Raw genomic sequence first — 26091 nt, 5'->3', positions numbered from 1 at the left:
TTTTTCATATTGCTAAAACATATTTGGCCATTTTGAAATGAATTGATTGCATTATTTTGATGATTTCAAATTATAAATAGTTACTAATAAATTAATATTGTTAATTAATTGTCCTTTTTATATTTGTTTTTTTATATAGTTCTTTAATTCTATTTGATCTATATATAATAAAAAGTTCTTTTTTATTTAGACATATATTCTATAGAATATATTGACAAAATTTAATATTTAAAAGTGGAGACATTAAATGGAATATCTTATAAATACAAAATTACAATAAAATATAATAATAAATTATTTTAATGTAGATAATTTTTAATTAATTAATTAAATTTTATAACAAATAATTTTAATATGTTTTTATCATTTTTAATTTATATGAAATTTAAAATTTAAATAGATAATATAATAAAATTTCAATAATCCGGCTGATAATCTTATATAAATACATAATTTTTTATATATATTCTAATGATTTCTATGATTTTTATTTTCCTATAGATAAGAAATTTATATGATTTAGATATTTATATTAATTTTTATAATAATAATTTTTATATATATCATATATACATGTATATCTTATTTTTTTTGCCCTATTGAATTGATAGTAATTCAACAAATTGCNTATTATAATTATAATTATAATTATATTATTATATATTATTATTATATTATTTTAGTATATTATATATATTATTATATTATTCCTCTTATCAATATTATTTTTCTATTTTTTTTTCTTCTTCTCATTATCATCTACTATCATATTAAACATAATCCATATACATTTTTCATATTTGATAATCCAATGTTTCAAACAAATCAAACAAAATCATTGTTCTTTATTGTATTAATTCTATTGTACTATTATTCAAATTGATCAAAACATTCGGATACTTATGAATGATAGTGCAGATGGAAATTCAACGAATTTCTAGTTACCTGAACGTAATCTGTGCAATTAATATGCATTCCATTAACACGCGATGGTTTCACCTTGATTTCCAATATGGCTTCGTTGCTGCCATTTTCTCTCGCCAGTACCACGATCGTATGATTTTCAAATGTATCTTTAAGCATCGAAACACCATAATACCATAATATACCCGTTCAAAGCATAATTTACTTACCTTCTTTCGAAAGATTGTGCAACAATAGAGTGTTCGTTTCGGTATCTATCGAAGCAATTTGTTCGTGGGGTACCTTGATGCGATACTTTGCGTGACTTGGTTCGGACGAATCGTTTCGAAGAGTCCTCAGCTCGAGCAATTTCAACTTCCACGAAAATTCCTCTCCATTTCGCGGAAGGTACGGTATCCTTACGGTCAAATTCGACTGCGGAAAGTAGAGCTCTGAAAATAGGAAGCATAGCATGTTTAGTGATTATATTTGAAAGAAGTTTTGCAGATTTATACAGGTAGTGGTGAAATAGGTATTCAAATAAAGTAAATTTTCTTAAGATATATTTTCATGTAGAAGGGTAATCTTCGCTTGTTTCTATTATTCTTTCCCAAGATAAAACTTTTTTCTTTTAAGTTTCCAGAAGAAACTTTTCAAAAAAAGTTCATATTAACAAAAAAAATGTCTAATTATATATTTTCACTTTTTCTTTTGATTCTTTATTTTTTAAAGTTATATTAAGTATTGATTTATTTTTTTATAAATATTTAGAGAAAATAAGAAAAAATAATTTTTAATGTTTAGGGACATATAACATAGTAAATATTCTCTAATATAAATAAGTTTCTATTTTCATTTTTTAAAAGATAAAATACAATAGGATTGAGTAGTTCACAATTATTCGGTATTTTGATTATTCAAAATTTCATTTATTTTCACAGTCTTGATTAAGGATTTCGATTATTCGGTGTTTATTGTTTAGTAAGAATACGAATACATTTGAGAATAAAATTTTCAAAAGTTACTAATCGAAAGTTATTTTTCACTAAAGGACATTGAATTAATTATTTCATAATAATTTTTCTCAATATAATATCTATTATATACAAAATAATCTGATAGTAATTCTCAAAAATTTTATTCTCAAATATAATCATATCCTCACGCCAATCTTGTATATTTTTTTTTATTTTTATAATTAGTTTTTTTAGTAGATTTCCTCATTTTTTAAGATTGATAGGTAGTTATTAAACAATTATTATTATTGATATTATATATCAGGTTAATTATAATCGAAACGTAAAAATTAATAAATAAATTTTATAAAAAAAAATATTTCCTTTTTTTGATTATTTAATCTAAATTTATCTTGGCTATTTGTTTCTAATTTTTACTGTATTTCTGCATATTTTTTTAAATTTTACAGACTTAAAAATATATATGTATACATAGTGCGTCATATAAATCAATGCAATTAATTGATTATTTATAAATTTTTGTTTTTAAATTAAACTTTTTACAATTTATTTTAAAATAAAATCATCTTACTTGTGGCCAACGATCATACTACGTAGGAACTACTGGTTCTCGTTCGATCACCAAAGTCAAGCTACGTCGGGCATGGTTAATACTTAGATGGGTAACTGCTTGGGAACACCGTGTGTTGTTGGTTTCTTTTTTGTTTTCTCAACAATTTTATCGATATATGTTAATTAATCACTTCATATTATATTTTTATTTCATTGATATCGAATATCCTATCATTTTTAAATAATCTATATTCGATTTTTTATGTAAGTTTTGCACCAGCATCGGTTTATTTTATATGACGCACTATCATCTATGATAACACTGACATTTGTAAATGACATCTAAAACAAAAGAATCTATTTATTTAATTACAATTTATGATATATATTTAATATATTTCATATATTTTTATATAGTGAGTGATTGAGATAAAAATAAAAATGAGAATAATAATGAATTTTGAAATTGATAGTTATATGTTGTTTAATCTTATTGTAATACAAAATTTTAAATAAAAATAACGAATAATAGAATTAGGAATAAACATAAAATAATTTAAGAAGATTATTATATTTCTAATTATTTTTTTTTAATATCTTTTTAACTCTAATCAAATATATACATTTATATGGATTCTAGTTTATTTCATGATTTTCAGAAACTACAAATTATTATAATAATCATAATAATCATAATTTCAGAATATTAATGGATATTGAAATAGATATATTTATATATGATGATATATTTACGATATGATGATTAAAAGTGAAGTAGCGAATTTGTTGTATGTGTATATCTAATATGAGAAATTTGAAATTTATAAATGATAAAATGTAATCCCAATAATATCATTTAGATGCCAAATACAAATTCGAAAAAAAAAAGCTTAAAAAACTTTTAGACTGAATTCGATGTTTAATCCCAATGAAATTTGTAATTATAAAAAACGAAATTTTAAATTTCATTTGTTATAAGATTTTTATAACTATATTATTTTTTTATTAATATGTTAACTCTATGTTAACTCTTTAAAAAATTACATTGTTTTATATTACTAATTTTTATTTTAAATTTATTTCATTAAATTATTTAAGATTTACAAAATTAATAATTTCATATATAATTTCCTTCCTTTTATGTTCTAAAATATTTAAAATATTACTTTTCCTCTTTGTCACTTTTGTTTTCAATTTACGTAATAAAATTATAAATTTAACCTCGCAATTGATTTTAACTTATTTCTTATTCCTATTTCTTATTCCTTTCACTTATTTTTTTCTCAAAGAGGAGAGATTCCCGGTTGAAATTGTTTCATAGAAAAAGTGACCGCAAATGTAATGTTTTCGATCGAGAGACGAAAATAAACGTTTCGTCTCGACATTGTAAAGTTCAACGGTGAGGGTTCGCATACGGTCAACTTCGTGGAAACAACTTGTGTCAAGGTGAGCGTTTAATCGATACACGGCAGGTAGTTAAAGTTCTGCTCGCCGATTGTGCGCGCATGTTGTTAGGGGAAAGATCATGATCAAGATTCGACATTTTCGCGAAATAAATCTTGGAAAGAGAGAAAATCATCATTCATAGAACGATTCGTAATCCAACATCATCTGACATCTGCTGTTTCTTTACTGATAAATTGATTGATTGTTGAGTGATTGATCGTTTATCTGTCATTTCATTTCTCTATCCGCTGATAATATAGAGATTGTAGAGACTGGATATAGAAATGGACATAGAATTGTATAGAGTGGATGAAAATTATTGTGTCGAGCATCGCATGGAATTTTTAGACATAAGATTTTCAGAGGATCGCTTCGATAATTCCACGTCGTAGAAGGATGCGTGTTTATTTCATAGAAGAGATAGGGAAAGAAGATATTTCGGTAGGGAAAGCCCTTGGCTATGAAGAGGGTGAAAATACGCTGGTATATGACCAAAGGGGAAAAAGAGAGTATACTAGAGTTAAAAAGTGCTAACAAATATTGGATTAGTAAGAAAGTAATAAATGCTTTGTGAATGCAAAAATTAATTTATTCTTAATGTATTCGCATATGACTTTAAAATTCATTTATAGTTTATATAATATAAAATTGTTATATAATTTAAATTGTAATTTATTATAATTTTTAATTAGTTATTTATGTCAATACTTTTATCGTTTATTCTTTATGATAATGATTTATGATAATAGCCAATAAGATTTATTTTGCAAGTATGCAATTTGATCACAAAGTTTGATAAATCATTTACTAATATATAAGTTTACTTATACATTTTTCATAGGGATAATATTTATATTTTTTATATTTTAAAGTTTATTTTTTTAGTATAGTGACTAAAAATAAAAATATGTTATTTCTAAATGCAATAATACAGATTAATTCATTAGAATTCTGAATAATTAAATCCAGATGAGAATATACCATTTTTATAAAATGAATTTATTATAAACATTTATGTTTCATGTATTTGAAATTGTTTATCAAAATCATAATTTTTTCATCTTCTCAATTCTATTGTATATATCACGCAGAACACGTTTCCACTTATATTAATTTGATCTGTGGGTTTAACTTAACAAATGAATAATATTTTCATATATTATAAAACCTTATACATTCATTTAATTACTCTATGAATTTATTTTTAATTTATTTATTCCATAAATCTAGAAACAAAATCCCATTTTTTAATATATTTTTTTATATTTTAACACTCAATTTCATTATTTATTTATTATTATTAAATATTATTAATAATTATATAAGAATAATTAACTAATAAAATTTAATATTGTATATTATATTATGCTAATATGTTTATATTGATTTACGAAAAATGATTTATAAATGTATAACTAAAACTTAATATATAAGAACGTAAAATACAAAAAAAAAGAATTAAAATATATCTTTGTATTTCTTTTTGTTTTTTGGAGTTGATTTTAAAAATAAAAATATACAACATATTAAAAATAAGCAACATAGAAAGATATACAAAAGATATACAAAAATGTTGATTGAGATTGATTTATTAAATTATAAGCAAACTTTGCATTAAATAAAATAAAATAAAAATAAAAATAAAATAAACTGAAGATAAAATGAGATAATCTTACTTCATAACGCAACGTAATATAACATAAACTTAAATTACTTAAAACTTAATAAATATTTAAATTTCATTCGACATTTTTATATATCAATTTTTATATTTATTTTGAAGTTTTTATTTTAATACTGATATCATTCTACAAACATATTCTACAAACATATTATTATTCTGTACGAAGGAAATAATATTTTTATTCATACGAATATGTAGGTAGAAATATTTAATAGATTTATGTGCATACCTATTTCCTTTATTATAGTCCGCATATCTAAAAGATTATTCTAATCTACGTTGCTTAAAAATTCTCTCCAAGCATCTACCGTATGTTGAATGCTGCTTACTAATGTCCATCTACTTATCTTCATAATCGCCTTAATTTAAAATATTAAAGTCTGACTTTAAATAATAAAAAAATACCTAACTATAATAATCTATTTTTAATTTTCTATAATAAACGTATAAAATAAAATTTTTTAAAGATTTTTTCTACTACATTCACGGAATAATCTACTTTTTATTTTAGTAGTCAAGTATATCAAACGATGAAACGATCCAAAATTTTTTCGAATCAAAAGTTATTCATTGATTAACTGATTAAAAAAAAAAAAACGATCCTCAAATTCCACATTTTAGAATTATTATGAGAGTTGAATTTCTTAAAATTTATTAGAATTGAATGATGCTAAAAAATGATAGATCATCCATTTTTTAGATCACTAGAGGCACGAGATCATAGTAGTTGGAAACCCTATTTGCACATCGAGTTACGATTCCCGAAAACAGAGACCGTGAACACGATATGCGCAGCCATACAACTAAACACAGCCCTCACTGTTGTCGATTTGCAAGGATCTTCCGCGTTCGCGCGGAGCGGGGCCAGACAGGGCCACTGCACCTTCATGGGACCTCCATGAGGCCAACGTAGAGCCACCATCCCGATGCACATGCCCCATGTCTGTAAATTGATTCGTTCTCCCCGTGACGATATTACTGCACGACACCAGGACGTATAATTTATTCAAAATAGACTTTTACAAGTTTCTTTTCTATTTTTCTATATATTTTTTTTAGACCGAAATCTAAAAATTAAATTTTTTTCGAAATTTGAGATCGAAAATTTTATAAAGTTTTTCAAAATATTCAAAACCTAAAATACTTATATTTTTTTAATATTTCTTTTTTTTTTTTTTTTTAAGAAATACTATTTATCAAGAATTAAAATTTTAATAAATTTTTTATATTATAATATATTTTATTATATATTATATATTTTTTTCTCTTATTTCTTAGAAACTATTCTAATATAAAATTGTTTTAGAGTGAATTAATAGATAATAAAATAGATAAACATAAATTTAATTAGATCATTATAACTTAAAGAAAAATAAATTCATAATATTTTCATAAGTTATAAATACATATTATATTATGAGAAATTGTACACATATATTATTTTCAGAAATTTAGAATTTCACAAAAGTAGCAAAACATTTCGATTTCGATTTCAAAATTTTGAATATTGTTGTACTACTTTTTTCATATTTTTCAACTTACAATTTTTTAGTTTCGGTAATATTACAGCAGAAAATATGAAGCATATTAATAGAACTCAATAAAAATATTTTTATCGAAGATAAAATATGATTGCTAGCACTTGTATAAACATTTCAACTCAGAAAAATAATATGTTTCTTATTGTCGACTAACACTTGCGCGCATGGATCACTCGAAACTATGAACGATAAATATACTACCATGTACTTTCTTCTTCCACTTTTTTTTTCTCTTAGTTTATTTGATTTTTCAGCTTTCTTTCCTTTTTGCGTTTTTCGATCATCAACTAACTCGTTTCCATGTGTACCTAGTCGAATTCGGAAATAGCTTAACTATATTTAGGATATTTCAACATCCTAACCAAATGAAAGGTGTTGCTCGTACGACTAATCTTTAAACGCTTTAACAACGAACTTACGATCTTCTTAAAATCTTCGCTGAAATTTATTGCTTTTTCCGAAAAATAATGGAAAAAGAGGAAAGAAAGATGGAAAATCAGAGTCAGAGATAAAATGTGAGAGATAGAGTGTCTTGAATATATATTAGAGATATGTACACAACATGTTCATACAAAAATATACTGTATCTTAATTGTTAAGATTTAAAATTTTTTAAAATATTAATTTTTTTTATGAAAAATTTTATCTAACAATAAAAATATTATTATTGTATTGTTTATAATTTATAAATAATTATGATTTATAATTTATCTTTTATAATTATATACTATTAATCACGAAAATTTTTATTAAATTTTCATTTTTGTCTTATGAATTTAATTAATAAAGTGTATTAAAATCAATAATAAATCAGTTTCATATATTATGAATATATAGAATGTTATGATTTATGTATGGAGTGATTTTTTTTATTATGGAGTAAAATATTATTTTATTTTAAAAATATCATAAAGAATGAAGATCAATCTTTAAAATATTAATATGTATTTTATTTGTTAAGATTAACTTTATAATGATATAAGATAAAGGAAAGCTTTAAATTATAAAATAGTTTTAATATTTTATTGTATGTTGTATGTTTTATTATTCTATTGTAAGAAATATTTTCAAATAAAATTATATAATTCAAAAGATAAAAAAATAACGAAAATTTAAAAGTTAATTTTAAATTAATATTAATAAATTTTTCTAAAAAAAAATTGCTGCATCTATTATATTTTATATATAAACTTAATTATATATTAACTATAAACTTTCATTCAAATCAAGATTTTTAGATTAAAAAAGTTTCTTTATAACTTTTGCGATTGACTTCATTTTGCATATATGTTATTTTTGAATTCATAATGACAAATATATGTAAATAATAAATAAATAATTAAATAACAATATATATCACATTCATAAATATTATAATTTAAAACTAATAAGCATTTTTATGTATATTTTCAATTCAATTCTTCAAGAAATCAATTCTTTTTAATTTTTCTATTTCGCTAACATTATTACATAAAAGTTATTAAAACTTTCGACTGAAATCTTGAATAAAAATTATGAGTTAAAATGAAAATTTTCTCTTAAGAATCTAGAAAATTTGCTTAAATAAGACAAAGTATGATATATATTCACCACATATAATTATTCGTCCACATAATTAAACATTTGTTAATTTTAAACAAGTTACTAATTTATTAATCTAGAAGAATATTATAAATATATATGATATCACATTATTAGTTTTGCCTCAAAAATTAGTATTTACATATCTATTTGTTATATATTTGTTATATAATAAATATTATATTACATATATTTACATATTATATACATGCATATTTATACATCATATATGATATATATATATAAAATATATGATATATATATATAGAATGCTTATATCATTATTGTCTAACTAAATATTTTCTTAAAATAGTTAATATACGACAAAAATGGTAAAGAAAAAAATTATGTTGTCTTTTGTAAATAATATAATTTTTTATGAATTATATTATTAATAATATGAATTATAATTATGGAATATATAATTTTTTTGCATTCTTTTGGAGAGATTTTTTTTCAATTTTTTAAATAGAATATTATAAATTTTTTTATTATATAAAGAAACATGCTTAAAAAAAATTCAAATATGTGCCAACAATTTTCAAAATCATATAAAATTAGCATAATAAATAATAATACGAATCTTATATAATATATATAAATCAGTATAATACATAGATGTACAAGATATTTATTTAAAAAATTCACATCCAAATATCTAAAAAAAATTAAAAAAAAAAATATTAAATACAAAAATTTTACAATTTCAAAGAAAAAATAGAACTATCCTATTTATTTTTTATTTACCAAATGTTTTTTAAGGTTATTTCATTTTTGTAAATTCTCAATCAACAATTCTAATTTTTTTATATGATAAAATAATTTTTAATACAGAATTACATTATAATACAATTATAATAATAATTTTGTACAATCTTTGTAGCATATTTTCAAAATGCTTCCCATTTTTATTCATGCTTTTTTATTTTCAAATTCACTTTCTTCTTTTCATCTTTTTAGAGTCTTTTTTTAAATTATTTTTGTATTTTTATTTCTGTTATTTTATTTTTTATATTTTCAATATTTACTAATTTTCTTTCGATACAACAAATTGTTTACGCATTGAAAACAAACAAAATTTTAACCTAATTGAGTATTAAAGATTATGATTATTTTAAAATTATTTTATTATTTGTTTTTTTACAGTTATACATTATTAAGTATTTTTTTAATACATTTTTTCATAGCAATTCGTAATAATTTCTTCATTCAATTTTAAATATAAATCGTACAATTTTATTAAATTCAAAATAACTATAAAAATATTAATGGCACTTTGATAAATTATATTTCTTTTTAAATCATGGAATTGTTTTTGAATAATGGATTAAAATTGTATAGTAGATTACTAAATTTTTTAAATATATTTTTTTTGTACGATATATATAAGAATAAAATTACTCTATTATTTATGTAAATTACTCTATTTATATTTCTCAATATTATTATTATTACAATTTATATTATTACAATTATTATATTAAGTTATAAAAAATATATTTGAATAATAAATAATTTACAATACAATTTTAATTCACAATTTTAATCCAGTATATAAATTTAAAAATAATTTTCATAATTTTTTTTCTCTCTTTATAATATGGAGCGTTATTATTAATATTTAATTTAAAATAAATTTATATTGACATTATTAAAACGTAATATTTCTTAACAATATAGATTAATTAATATCAATATCATATAACAAATATAATTATAATTATATTATAATCATTTATTCAATTTTAAAACATGTTGTTAAATTTCAGTGACTTTTGGATAGGAATATATCTCATTTCTTTCATATATTGCCACGTATCGACCGTTTCTTCTAATTCACCCCTTTAGGATTCGTTCTTGATATCCTTAGACAAGTTTACCTTGAAATCGTCACACGACGCAACGTAACGTACCATAACATAATGTAACACAACCGCATCGTAGTAGTTTTACTAGCAATAAAGTTTCGAACACCTAATTAAGGTAATAGTAAACATGGCCTTCTTTTGATTTACAATAACTGTGAACAATAACTGTGATCCATCCGATCGTAACATTGTAACGACATCAAAAAACGTTTCGTGAAACAAGTGAACAATATGATGAGAATATCGAACAATAATGTCACTATATACTATTATCGGATAAATTATAGTTATGAAGAATTTAATAAATGAATCATCCTATATCTATTTGAATAATACGATAGATAATAAAATAAATAATTTATCTTTCTTTTAATTTTTTAAATGATCAACTAATAATTATCTCTTAAGTATATTTCAATTAATGTAAATATTTAATAAGATTAAATTGCTATTTAGTGTTTAGTTGCATTTAGTTAAATTAAAATTCAATTAATACAAGGTTAACATTAAATTCTTCCTATAAAAATCTAAAGAAGAAAATAATATTTTTAAAATATGCTGAAATACAAACTATAAATTGAAATATAAAGTTATTCAAATTAAATTATATTTTTAATTGATTTTAATCGTAAACTGTTTGAGATATTTTAAATTTCTTTATTTTAATATAAAATTCATTTTATAAGTAATAATCATTGACTTCATATAAATAATCTTTTTAGTTCTTTTTAAAAGCATGATTTATTTTATTTAATTTTTTAATATATTTTTACGTAATAATATCATCAACGATTATAATATTATTTTTTGAACTTGTTAATCATTTTTATAATATTATTAGCTTTTGTTTAAACTTTTGTTTAAAAAAAATCTGTAGAAAAAAATTTAATAAAATTAAAATAATATTTTGATGTCTTTTTATAAAATTAGATATTCATTGAATTTTTTTTTTATTAAATTTACATTAATCTAAAATTGATTAACGAATTAAAATATAATATTATATCCATTAATGAAGTAGAACCAAATTATTATATGAAAATATAATTGAAAATAGGTAAAAAGAATTATAAAGAAAAACCAAAGATTTAAAAATTGTATTCTATAATAATATTATAATCTATAATATATTATATAATCTAAACTTTATATTTAAATAAAAAAAGTTAAAATATCTCAAATAGTTTGTGTCAAATAATTTATATTTTATTTCAATTTATATATAATATAAAGATACGGCAATTTGAATAATCATACATTTGAATAATGTAGGAAGACGTCATGAAATCAAGCGATTTCATTTATTAGTATATCAATTTACAAATATCAAACAATAGATATTCTATTGATGGGCAATTGCTGCATTGATTCTAAAAATCATAAACAAAATACAAATCTGCACATTTTCAATTTATAAATAATTGTGGCATTTCATTATAAAATTCAAGAGCTCACTAATAATATAGAATTATCTTAAATGTTCTAACAACCTCATATTATATTGCTAATCTATTTTTATGTATATTATATCGCAGTTTTAAGCAATTATTTAAGCAATTATTTAAATAAATTATTTAAGTAATTGATAATTGTTTCATTAGTTTTTCTTTTCTATTTCATAATCTTTTTAATAAAATTTTTAATAAAATTTTAAGATTCAAGTTTATTTTGAAATTCTTTCTTATTTAGACATATATAATTGTCTGTTTCCACCAAATTAATAACTATTATGATATTTTAATATACCTGAGACTCTTTTACCATACTTTTTTTTCACGATTTATATGTTTTTTAACACTTTTTTAAATTCATTTTTACAGGATTCTTTTTGCTTTATTTATTTAAAAAAAGAAATAATAAATTATATATATATATATAGATTTAAAGAAGATATTCTAATTAATAATATAATAAACATAAGAATAACATGATCAAAAAATTGAAACATTTTAAAAATTTATTTGACATGAAGACTAATTTTTTCATGATTAATATAAAATATTAATTGGAATTTTTTGTTCATTATTATGTAATTATATAATTTTAACTTTTCCATTCCATTCTATACATATATTATACATATTATACATATATTATACATATATGGTAGAACCATTATATATATTTTTATTAAGATTCATATATATATTTCTGTCGATGATATGCGACAAATGCATACGCGAAATTGTCGCCAAGAGACGTTGACAAGGGCTAACCGTATGTCATTTCACGCTTATGTACTATCAGTTTTATTCTGTTTACTCGGTATTATGCTACGGATGCACTGTGGAAATGATATAACGTGTAACAAACTGCGGTGGCTAATTTTTTTTCTTTCTTTTTTTTTACTCGTGTTGTTCATTGATCAAACTCTTTTATATTTTTCGATTCATTTTTTCAACGATATAAATAAGTACAATGAAGAGTATAATAAGAATATAATAATTTTCTTTAATTTAAAATTTAATGTTTGATGTGACAATATTGCGTGAAGATTTCTTGCGTGAAGAATAGAATAAAATATCATATATAATATCATATATAATAATATATTTTTATAATTTATATTTTACTTATATTAATTATTTTATTATAATTAAAAATAGTAGAACAAACGATAATATCGTATACGTGGAATTGAACGAAATTATTTTATTAATACGTATTTATTAAATGTATTTTTTTCACAAGTTTTTATATTTATTTATTTTTTTTATACTTATAAAAAAGATTTATATAATACTAAAGATAATATAATAATACTAAAAATAAAATCTTACTATAAATTATATAGTAAAATTACTATAAATTATATAGTATAGTAATATAGGATAGTAATATAAAACTATTATTTTTGAGATAAATAAATGAAACTGTATTAAAGTATTAATAGAAAACTTTTATTAATTTATTTAATAAATAGTGTTAAGTACAATAAAACTTTACAAATTTTACAAATTTTATTTTGTAATAAGCACATATATAAATTGTATTTTCTTGATTAATATAATTATAGTAAGTTTTTAATTAATATGATAGGTAATATATCTTTATAATATTATTATATTATATATTATAATTTATTTTATATATTTTATATATATTTTTAAAATTTTCGAAAAATTTTAATTATAATAATATATAATTGTAATATATAATATAATTGTAATAAGTATTTTATACTTCTATCAACTTTTCATTTTATCTTTTTATCATCTCATATCATAATAAAAAATATGAATAAAAAATCTTTATTAATATACTGAAAGTAGAATATTATTATTATAATATAATTTATTTTTTCTGTTTTTTTAAAAATCATAAAATAAATTAAAGTAAATTTCAGTAAAGCGTACGATCACGTAGAAACTTTTTATTACAAAAAACATAAAACATCCCAAGCAAAGAAAAATAATTATCAACAACAATTGTTATTGGAGTATTTTAATTATCATAAAATTTGAAACATAATAATTGTCAAAATGTTAATGTTTCATATTTTTATCTATATTGTATTTGTACTTTTTCTTCTATATAATTATTATAGAAATACATTTTTTGAACTATTGTTTGTATTCCTCTTAATACATTTTCTATTGCAATTTTCATTTTTTAATGTCATTGATAAAACAGGAAGAAAAATGAGTTCAACATAAAAAGTGTTGCTAATGAGACTATAAATATATTGTAGAATTATCGATATTGCATTTATTCATCTCCTATCTTGAAAAGATAAAGAAAATAAATGATTTCAAAATACAAACAAAAAATAAGAAAACAAGTTTAATTCGAAGTGATAATTTTAATTTTTAATCTTAATTTTAAATAAGATCAAGGAATATTTTTTTAAAATTATTGATTTTGTACTCTTTTATATTTTTCATATTTTTCATAATGAATAAAAATATATAAAACTAGTTTTTGACAAATATACAATAAATGTAAAAATATAAAAAATTTTTTCTTTTTCGCTTTCTATTTATTTGATATTTAATTATATATATCTCAAATATATAAATGAAGTCTCAAATTTCGTACTTTTCTTTAATTTGTTAAGAAGAATCAAATTTGCGAATATGAATAAACTGTGGATATTTATATATATGCATTTTTCATATTATGATATATAAATATTACATAAACAATATAAATAAATATATTATATATTTTTTTCTTATATTAATTTTATTTGCATGATAACTTAATATATTTATATTCAATTTTATTTAATTTTATCATTTAATCATTTTATCATGCTATTGTATCTATATAAATATCGTGACAGTCTAATTAGCATAAAAGATGAAATTCTTAATTCAGACACAACAATAATGAAATTATAAGTTTATTATCAATATTTTATTAATAAAATAGTTTCTATAAATTAATAATAATAATAATAATAATCTATAAATTATTATACATTCATTATATATTCATAAGGTTTTAAAAAACAAAATTATTGCATATGATTGCATATGTGATTTATTGATTGAATTTGCATGCTATGAAAATTTTTGTGACTGAATATGTTCCAGAATATAAATGAATTTGCATGCTATAAAAATTTTTGTGACTGAATATGTTCCAGAATATAAATATAAATCATATATTAATTAATTTAAATGCATAATCGAATACATAACTCATTTTAATTGGATAATTGGCCATATGGATAATGAAAATTCGGATGATACAATGTTTCAGATAATCGATATTGTATTCCAATTATTAGAAATTTCATTATCGATTGATATAATATTATATAATTGATTCTAATGCAGCTAATAAGTCTGTGAACACGTTAATAATCGCGTTTTATAAACGGGATTAATAAATGATAATCATGTAAAATAATTTTGATAATCGGAACGCAATTGATTTGTTATTTTTATTATCGTGAATTCGCAGTAGCATTTCTCGAGCATTTGTCTGACAGAGAAACTTTTCTTTGTAATCAATTTGTGATTTACAGATATTTTGATCTATAAATATTTATCTATAAATATTTAGATTTAATAATTTTAAACAAATCTAGTGATCTTGATGCAAATCTCAAATATATCCAATTTTTTACAATCTTAGGAATTTTTAGATATTTTGAAGTTATTATTATTATTTTAAAATTTATTTTAAAATTTATTTTAAAATTATTTTATTATTTTAAAATTTTTTAATTTTTTAATGTTATTTAAGAATTAATCTATTTTTAAAATAATATGAATATTTTATAAAATAAATGAATGTATTTGCAATTTATTTATTATTGTGTGATTTATTATTACTATTTGTTAATTGATGAAAATAAGTAGTTTCTCAATATGTAGCATCATATATTTATAGATATTATTATTGTCTTTATGAAAACAATTATTATATTTATTATTATTAAATTGTGGATACATTTTATACAAAAATCAACGATATGTAAGAAAAAATAAAATATTCAAAGCATATAATGTATTGTGATATTTGAAAAATAAGGCAAATTATTATTTAAGTTCCATTTTTTAACCGTATTCATAAATATTTTATTTGTGTAAACATCTGCAATCTAATTATTATAGTTATTGTTCAATATTTCAAATGTTATTTCAAGAACAAATTTTCAATTATGTTCAATATGTTATTTTCTCAAATATTTGTTTTAAAATTCTTCAATTGATAAAATAAAAAATATAAAATCAATTAAAGTATATTTCTTATTAAATATTGAAGTAATTATATTTCATATTAAAATAATTATATATAATTATAAAATAATTATTTTTAAATTATTATATAAATAATAAATAATTAAATAATTTCCATTAATTCTAATTTATATTATAATAATTCATTTTATTTCTTAATTTTTCTATTCATTTTCAATAAATTGTAAATAACTTTTGGAAAATTCTAAGTCTCGTTACAATACTCTGCAAATATTTGAGTTAAATTTTTAGTTATGTTAGTCATTAGTCAAAACACAATTTGGAATATGCATCAGTGATTTAGTAGTCCATCAACCAAAATAAAGGTTAAATACAAGTGACAAATAGAACAATAAAAACTATTCAGCATAAATTCCTTAGATTTGCAGCACATAAATTAGGATATAACGGATAGTTAAAGTTCTTAGTTAATCTCTTCGATACAATGCTATTGAAGTTAGTTGATAATTATCAAATATATATAATTTTTAATTCTCTTTGTTTAAACATTTAAAATTATTTTTATTATTTATTCGAAATAAATTATACACGTTAATAATACTTGATTATAATACTAACTCATTATAAAATACAATAGGAAAATCTCGCATTATATGATTAATGAATATTATATCAAAAAGATTAACTTTCAAGAATTAAATAAAACTGTTAATTTTTATAAAAAAAATTTTTTTATTAAACTTTTATTAAATTTCTTCTCTGTTTTAAGTTAACTTAATGTACAAAGTTTTGTAATTAATATTTTAATTAATATTTTATTGTTGAAATTTAGTTTTAATATATAATTATTTTATGATTAATAAAATTCTAAAGAATTCTAAGTTAATATATTCATGAGATATTTTTAGAGAATTAATTCTAAAAATCAAACAAAATACACATAAAAATATACATTTATTAGTATATATTATTTGTAAATATACATATAGTATGCATAGTATAAAATTTTAATTTATCCTAGATCTTGTAATATTTATTTATCTATATTTTGAAATGTATTATTAATTAATCAATATCTTATAGACAAGAATGTACATCAATTGATTTCGTATTATTTTTTTTGTACAATTTTTTATAAGATATATAAAAAATATATTTTATAAAAATATATCAAATATATAAAAATACATTAAATATAACCGAATTTTAAAATCATTTTTAAGGAAAAAAAATAGATTCATTTATTACCATAGAAAAAAATTTCTTATAATTTCAATAGAATTTATTCTCAACCCGTTCTCATATTCGTTAAATACTTGCAGTACGCATCATGGAGCTTTGTTTTGCATTTACGATTTGTTTAAGCATTGGAAATGTCCAGTTCCTTTCATTCTGACTGTGATACATCGTTATAAATTGCATTTTTCAAAAGAACATGCGGATTTCTGGGAAAGCTCAAATAGAACAAAACGATTGCTTATTGTTATATTTGGGTTATGGGGTGTGGCATATTAGCAAGCCTCCTGAGAGCTTTATCATTGTTGATTCGTCTATACACATAATGTGATACTTTTCTTAATAAAACTTCGATTACATTACCGTATTAATAAATTATACGTAAAAAATATAATGTAAAGTTAGCTAGATATATGTTATCTTTGCAATTTTTTTTGCGAATATTTTATCGTTTATATTCTATTAGTTTTGTTTTATTTTTATATATGTATACTTATTTAGATATATGGCTTTTTAATTTATAAGTTTAATTAATAGTTGCATTAGTAAATTTAACAATAATTTTATGGAAAACATTGCGAATAGATATTAATCTATTATATAGGTTATAATGAATTATACGGAATTATATGGAATAATTTTTTTATTAATGTAATATCACTTTGAAAGAATAAAATCTAATAAAATCTCTCTTAAAATTTCAATATTATTTTCGATTTTTAAAATATATTTTTACAATAGCACGAGATCGAATTGAATTTTAAATTATTCAAATTTAAAATTTGAATTTAAAATATTCAAATTTTAATGCTATTAAAAAAAATATTTCCAAGCAAAATTATATAAAATGTGAAAAAAATTATAAAAGTTTAAGAGTTGATTTCACGCAAGAAAAGAAAGAAGAAAGAGATTTTCAATAGAAAGATAAATTACTCTATATAATCTATATTTATGTTCTATATACCGTGACATCATATTACTTTCACTTCTAGTATTACTCTTAAACAATCACACAAAAAAACTCATTGAAAAGATCATTTGTAATGTAATGTAAAGTAAGGATAATTTGTAAAATAAGGATTATTTCTTTTTCTATTGTTTTTTTGAATCTTTATGTCTAGTAATATTGCTACTAAACAATAATTATTCCAAATCAAACTTTTTTTATAAATAACTAGATTAAAACTTTTTAGATTTTACGAATCAAAAATAGATATATAATTATGTAATATTATATACTATAGATACTTTAAAAAATTTTAATATTAATATTAATTTTAATTTTAATATCATTTAAATATTAATAATACACGAAGTAAATTATAGAAGAAATCGATATTTCATTTCCTGTAAAAAAATTATTAATAATATTGGAAACAATTTATTTGTTTATTTAAGTATATATTTATTAGTTCAATTTGAGATAAATGTGTGTATTTATATAATATATAAGTATAAGTTGTTATACTTACATAATGATATTCATTTACATCCAAGATATATTTATCTACAGAATTTTTAAATGAAATAATTATTGATTTCAATAAATATAATTTAGAAAACCATTCATAATTATGTGATTTGCAATAGCTTGTGTCTCTATTTTTTGTATACAATAGTTTATATGAACTTTAACTCATAGGATAAATAGTTTCATATAATTAAGTTTTTCATATAATAGAAATTCATCTAATTCCTTTATTAGGTTTTTTTATTCATTCATGTTCATAAACGGATTTCACGAAATATTTTTTTCCATAATAGGAGTTCGATTAATAATAAGAATTCAAGTAATATTAAACATTATTTAAAATTTCATATATAAATATAAATTGGATTATTTTATTACATTTTTCATTATATTGCACTTTTTTGATTGTTGTATTTTAATTATTGTAAAAAAATTGTAAAATTTTGAAAATCTTAAAATTCATTTTTAGTTTAAAATATAATTATTTGACATTTCATCTGTGTCTGCTCTGAATCTACTATTTTTATTCATTGTTACTAAAACTAAACATTTTTTTTTGCAGTTTTTAAATTATTGATTTTAATTATCGATTATTGATAAGAATTAATATAACAAACTATTGATAAGAAATAATCATTGGTATTTATGAAAAATTTTGCAATTAGGTTTTTAAACTGGTATTTCGATGTAATCTTCTTATACGTTTTTACAACGATTCAAACCATTCGAAACTGTTTCCCTAAAACCGTGATTTTTTTGTTATGTCATTGTTACAATAAGTATACCATACGAATATATGCATAAATACTCACAACGATCAAAATTCTTGTAAACAGAGGGACATATGTCTGCATTGTATCGCATGAAAACAAAGAATCTTCATCTATCGATGGAGAGACTTAACGAAGATTATGGATATAGAGAACAAAAGTTAAGAGGTAAAGAGGTATAACGATGATTTGAAATTCAAAGATCCTCGATACGTTTCTATGTATCAGTTGATAACGAATTGTCGGATCAAATCGAATCGAAATAGCTTGTAACAGACAAGGGCATGTGACGCGACGTGTAATGCAAATAATAAATAATAAAAGGTATATTTGTTCAAGCAACTTGAAGAAATATTTTGTCTTTGATTGATCAAAATTTTGAGAAAGATTGCTAACGATTTGAATAATATTCATATTATATTCATATTATATATATTAATATTCATATTGTTATTATTAATAATAGCTAGAGAGCTAGAGAAAATTTGAAATAAACAAGATTCGAAAAAAGTTGAAATAACTTGTAACAAAATATTAAAAATTAAAATACTTAATGAAAAAATTTTTAGTGAAAATATCATAATTTATTTATATTTTCTCATGGAATTGTTAAAATATAAGTAAATACAATTCTTTAATATGATCTGTTTGTAATAAATATAAAAATCTCAAGAGAGAGATTATTTACAATTGCATATTCTTTACCAATATAACAGAACTAAGTAAGATAGATATTTTTTAAAATTAAATAACAATAATTTATATTATTATTTATTTATAAATTTATTTATTTACTAATAATATGTAATATCATCTCTCTTTTGAATGATTTCAATCATAATTCATATAAATTTTTTTCTTAATCTTAAAATAAATATTAAAAAACTAAAATATTTTCATAACTTATATTTTAATTACTTAAAAATAATAGTTTCAAAGTATTATTTCATTTAATATCTAAATCATAGATAAATAGGTGAGTATTATTTCTATTCTACTTCAGTATACATAAAATATTTATATATTTTTTACTTAATCGAAATGCAATAAGTATCAGAATTTTTTCTTTCTTATTTCTTAAAAATTGAAATAGATATATTTTTTAAATTATTACGTTATATATAATAAAACAATAATTACAATATTTAAGGGGCAAATATAATATTAAAATTAAAAATTAAAAAGTTGTTGTTGAAGTATAATTATTTAAAATACTATTTTTTTTTTATATTTCAATGAAACATTCATTTTATTAAAATATTATTTGTAATATATTTAATATTTAATTATATAAATATAATTAATATTTAATATTTTTATATATTTAATATTATAATATTAAAATATATATTTGAAATACTATATCTTTATATATTACTACTTCAAGAAATTATTTTCAAAATTCTAAGTTTAAAAAAATATAAAAAAATTTGTCTTTATTTCAAAAATTTATTTTTCTCAATTTAATTTTAATGAAAAACTAACATTCATTGAACAATGAATCCGAATGCGATTCAAAGTTTATGTTCAAATTCGCATAATATTGGTTTAACAAACATTTTAAACATCAATCGTAAACATCTTCTCTTCTTTTTTTACTTTTTTATTGCTCTTCCGGTTCTCCCCATCATTTCGATTATGAATTGATAGTTACAGAAAAGAGGCGCGGATCGTTTTTAAAGCTAGTGTTGATTAACGATTTCAAATCTGCACGCGATGTGTTCGAAGTTCATATTTCATCGAACTTACGAGCAATCGTACGACTTGTCGTTATTTCACTGCATTCGAGTGAAAATGTTTCATCAGTCGAATGCAGAGTTTCTTTTTGTTTCCAATGAAACAATTCTGAATATGATAAATGACAAACGTAATATTTAACATTCCAGTGAAAATGCTCCAAAGTCGAATACAAAATTTCTTTTTGTTTCCAATGAAATAACTTTAAACGTGATAAACGTAATATTTAATGATGGATAAATTTCATTCGGATTAGAACATGTATACAGAGAGTCTTAAAAATCCTATGAAAGCTCAAACTAATAAATCGTGTTATCAAAATCAACAATAATTCTGTTTCATATGAAAAAAATTATTAGTATGTAAATTATAATAGTTTATATATTAAAATATTATTTTTTTAAATATAATTTTGTAATGATACGAACAAAATTTTGAATCGTAAAATAATTAAGTTTTAATGTTTTATTACTTTATTGTAAAAAATATTTTTAGATAAAGTTTTATACAAAAAAAAAAAAAAATAAAGTTGATTTTAATAGTCAAAGAGAAATTTTTGAAAAATAAATTATTTTATACACAAACCATTATACAAAAAATTTATATCATACATATATATAAATTTTTCAAATAAATCAATTTTTTAAGTAAATCAAATTTTTCAAAATTGATGAATTTCTTTATAAAATAATTATAAAGAAAAAATATTAAGTATGTTAGACTTTCATCATTAACTATATATAATTTTGTACTAAATAGTTTGATATATATTTTAATATATACATAAAATTGATACATAATCAATTTGAAATTATAAAAAAATTATTTTGAAGAAATTTTCTTTCTCAAAAATTTGTTTTCATATTAAATTTTTAATGAGCAAACTACTAAAGTATTTTTTGATATCTTACTATTTTGCATATTGCATGTTACTATTTTGCATATTGCATCTTAATCAAAAAAAACATATGTATATATATATATATATATATGTATGTTAAATATTATTTTTATATCTATCTTGTATTGGATTGTGATCACAGATGACTATGATAAGATATTCCATATAAATATTCATGAATCATATTAGTTTCATTTACGGAATGTACTCAGTAATTATAACAAATAATAAGATATATAGAAATAGAAAAAAAAAATAAATATAATTTTAAAAAAGAATCGAAGTATGCGTGAATTGTAGATATATATTTATAACATAAACAGTAATAAGTGAAATAACATTAACATAACATAACATAAACTGTAAGACATGATGATAAAAATATAAGTCATGCAAATATAAATATGTACGTATAACATTTTATGATGTAGAATATGATCATTTTCTTACAAATTAATATTAACAAACAAACGTAAACTCTAAACTAACAAAGATATAGAGAAATTATATGATTTATTATAATGTTAATTATAAAGTTTTATTATACAATAAATATTATATAATAAATAAAATAAATAAAATAAATTCTTAATTAAAACAAAATTATTAAATATCTATCGAAGTTCAATTTATGTTATATACAATATATCTATAAATATATAATTGATTGAACATATTAATATACTTATATGTATACATTTTTCGTGTATATTTATATATTTTATAAACATAAATTCTATATGTTATTTACATATATTACATTATATAATAATCCGCATTATAAATAATTTAATAAATATTGAATGAATATTCTAAAAATAGCAAAGATATTTACTGCATTCCAACATAACATAAATTAATCGAAATACAACATGTATAAATGTATTTAAAAAAAATATAATTTATTTCATACTAATATATTTAGTCGTTTTACACATAGATATCTATTACTTATTAATAATTATATTAAGTAGTAATAGAATCAAGTATCTCGCAAATTTTAACTTTATTTAATTGGATTCGAATCCTCTATAAGTATTTCAGTAAATAGGAACAGTACTTCTAAATACATTTGAATCTTGTACAAATATTTTGGAAAGCGATAATTTAAAATAAATAAAATTATATTGCTTTTAATTCAATTCTATAATACATAAATAATATTACATATAAATTTTATTTTTATACAATAATTTTATCTTCAAGAAATATTTTCAGAAGCAGAGGATATCATTTATAAAAAAAAAAAAAAAAAAAAAAAAATAGAAAAGAAAATACAAGAAATGAAATATTATTTTTAAAATAGTTACAATTTCAATGATTAAATTGCAATTTTAATATTATAATATTATAATATTGAATTTTATATATTATATGATATTGAACATTATATTATATTATATTATAATTATATTATAATTGTATATATAATATATTTTGTATACAAAATATACATATATACAAAATATTATTGTATACAATACTTAGATACAATAATATAATTGTGATTTTTAAAATTCACTGTTTATCAGAATTTGATTTCTTTCAAACATATAATTTCCGTGACTAATATTTGAAATGAATACAATAAAATGAAATATGAATATTTAAATTGATTCAAATTTGTAAATACAAATATAATAAATTTGATCTTATCCTTACAATAAGAATAAATTGTTTGCCTTATAGCAGTCATCCAACTAATTTTTTTTTATTTTTTCTTCATTGATTGAAATTCGATTGATCCTTTTATTTATTTTTTTTCATTATAAATATATTTGTAGAACATTTTTGAAAAATCGATTCTAAAGATCAAAACATATGCAAAAATTGATATATAAAAATCTGGATTAAGGCTTATTTATATCTTGATTGAAAATGTTTAAATAATAATAAAAATTTAAATTTTTATAAATACAGAAATAGAATCGAAATAAAGATTTCATTTAATCAATCCTTCAGTAATTCTCCACGAATATATTAATATCTTGTAACATTCAAATTCATGAAATATAATTCTTTTAAAATTTTTAAAAGTTTAAAAAAAAACATTAATATTTATTTAGTATAAATTCAATTATAATATAAATCCATTATTAATATATGATTAATAAATATGATGACGCTCTTATAAAATAATTTCAAATATATCTTTTAATTTTCTAATTTATAATTAATTTTGAAATATAACAATTAGCAATATTTAAATTTAAAAGTAACATATTATTTTCTATATATCTTCATAATTAAATACTTTTTAAAACTTTTAAAAAATTGTTTGATGTTTAATGTTTTCTCAGATAAAACCTAATCATTTTTATACATATATAATTTTGAATTTTTTATTTATTAAAAGCATCGATCGATATATCATGTATCATTTTTTGTATTTCTTGTTTACATTAGAAACATTCCTAGCTCGATTAAATTCGAAAAGTGCGATGTCTCGATATACGCGACTGGTTAATTATTATTCAACCATATGGAAAGTATTACATTCACGCATGTATACGTGCGCGTGCATGCGGGTTTCAAACGTTAATTGGCCACATATACATTCATGTGTGCAACTGTCTCGGGATTAGCGCGTGTTCCTATCCACACTACGTCTTATCGAGCGCACGGTGAACTTGCATGGGCAGTATCCATGTTCGTCGACATCGAGGAACGCACGGTATCGTGCGTTCGTCGACTGAGAATTTACACGCGAATGGGAAATCGTTCTTGCGTTCCTGTGAACCTTCGATAAACGTGTCACGTTTCGATTACGTTTCATTGCTTTTCGAATCCTTGATATTCTAAAAGTAGATACGAACGAGTATACTAGAATTGTGATTATTGATATTTATCGATAAACATCGATAATTTGACATAAAGACGACATTGTTAAAATAACGGATAATGGATGAAAATAACTAGAATTCAATTTTTTTTTTATTCAAAATTGTTATTATAGTTATGTTGACTATAGATATTTTGTTGAATTTTTATTTATTCAAAATAAATCATTAATGTAGCTAAAAATGGCTGAAAGGAACGATATTATCGATAGATATATCGAAAATTATCAATAAAATATTGATAATCAATAGTTACAAGTCTAGAGTATCTACATACAATCGAATCGATTTTTCAAATTTTTAGATTTTTTTCAACTTTCATCTTTTAAGTTGCAAAGAAATTTTAGCAAATTTATAGATTCATTTATTTTTAAATTAAAATAACAAAAATTGATTATTCAATTCTACATTCATTCCTTCGATCTCCTATGAGTGTTTTTCCACTATTAAATTATCGCTTTGCATGTTCCGTGTTACCATAAGATTCACAATTAGTGCATGCGTTTGAGGTTTCGTAATTAATCAAGAATGTATACTTACCAAAGAGATTGATTAAGAAACAGACTTCTGCACTTGCGAAACTTGAATCTGAAACTTTATGAGGTCTCGAAACCTGATTTATTCTTTTCTCTCTTTTCTTTTTTAAAGCATCTATTTATTTTATCAAAAATTAAAATATTAACAAATTTTGATTTTTAAAATTTTTCAAAATTTAGATAGCTAATAAATTTAGATAATTAATAATAATGACAGTCATTTTTTCAAAAAATTAAATATTTGTTTTTTATTTTTTAAATAAATTATAATAATGAAATTATACCATGACGATTTTAAAATGTAGACACAAATTCTATTTATTATTATTTTTAAATAAAAATAAATTAATATCGTAGTTATAAATTATTTATAATATAATATAAGTTATAAAAT

The 26091-nt window shown here is 20.0% G+C and overlaps 1 protein-coding gene and 1 pseudogene across 3 annotated transcripts in view; one reads left to right on the top strand and one right to left on the bottom strand.

Annotated features, from left to right (window-relative positions):
* Positions 1–26091, bottom strand: part of LOC102671944 (proto-oncogene tyrosine-protein kinase receptor Ret) — a 200808-nt gene that overhangs the window by 38699 nt on the left and 136018 nt on the right. For 2 of the 3 annotated variants that reach the window (XM_006615504.2, XM_006615503.2), the window contains exons 2-3: positions 1134–1355; positions 946–1073 (exon numbers count right to left, since the gene is read on the bottom strand). In XM_006615504.2, coding sequence (XP_006615567.1) covers positions 946–1073; positions 1134–1355 — 350 coding nt within the window. Of the gene's footprint in view, positions 1–945; positions 1356–26091 lie in introns of all 3 variants that reach the window. The other variant, XM_031510403.1, reaches the window with a different exon arrangement.
* LOC116185616 lies at positions 2457–2575 on the top strand (annotated as a pseudogene).

Source organism: Apis dorsata, unplaced genomic scaffold (assembly GCF_000469605.1).
Source record: "Apis dorsata unplaced genomic scaffold, Apis dorsata 1.3 scaffold_225, whole genome shotgun sequence".
NCBI classification, from domain to species: domain Eukaryota; kingdom Metazoa; phylum Arthropoda; class Insecta; order Hymenoptera; family Apidae; genus Apis; species Apis dorsata.
This window is presented reverse-complemented; position numbering and strand designations above follow the sequence as displayed.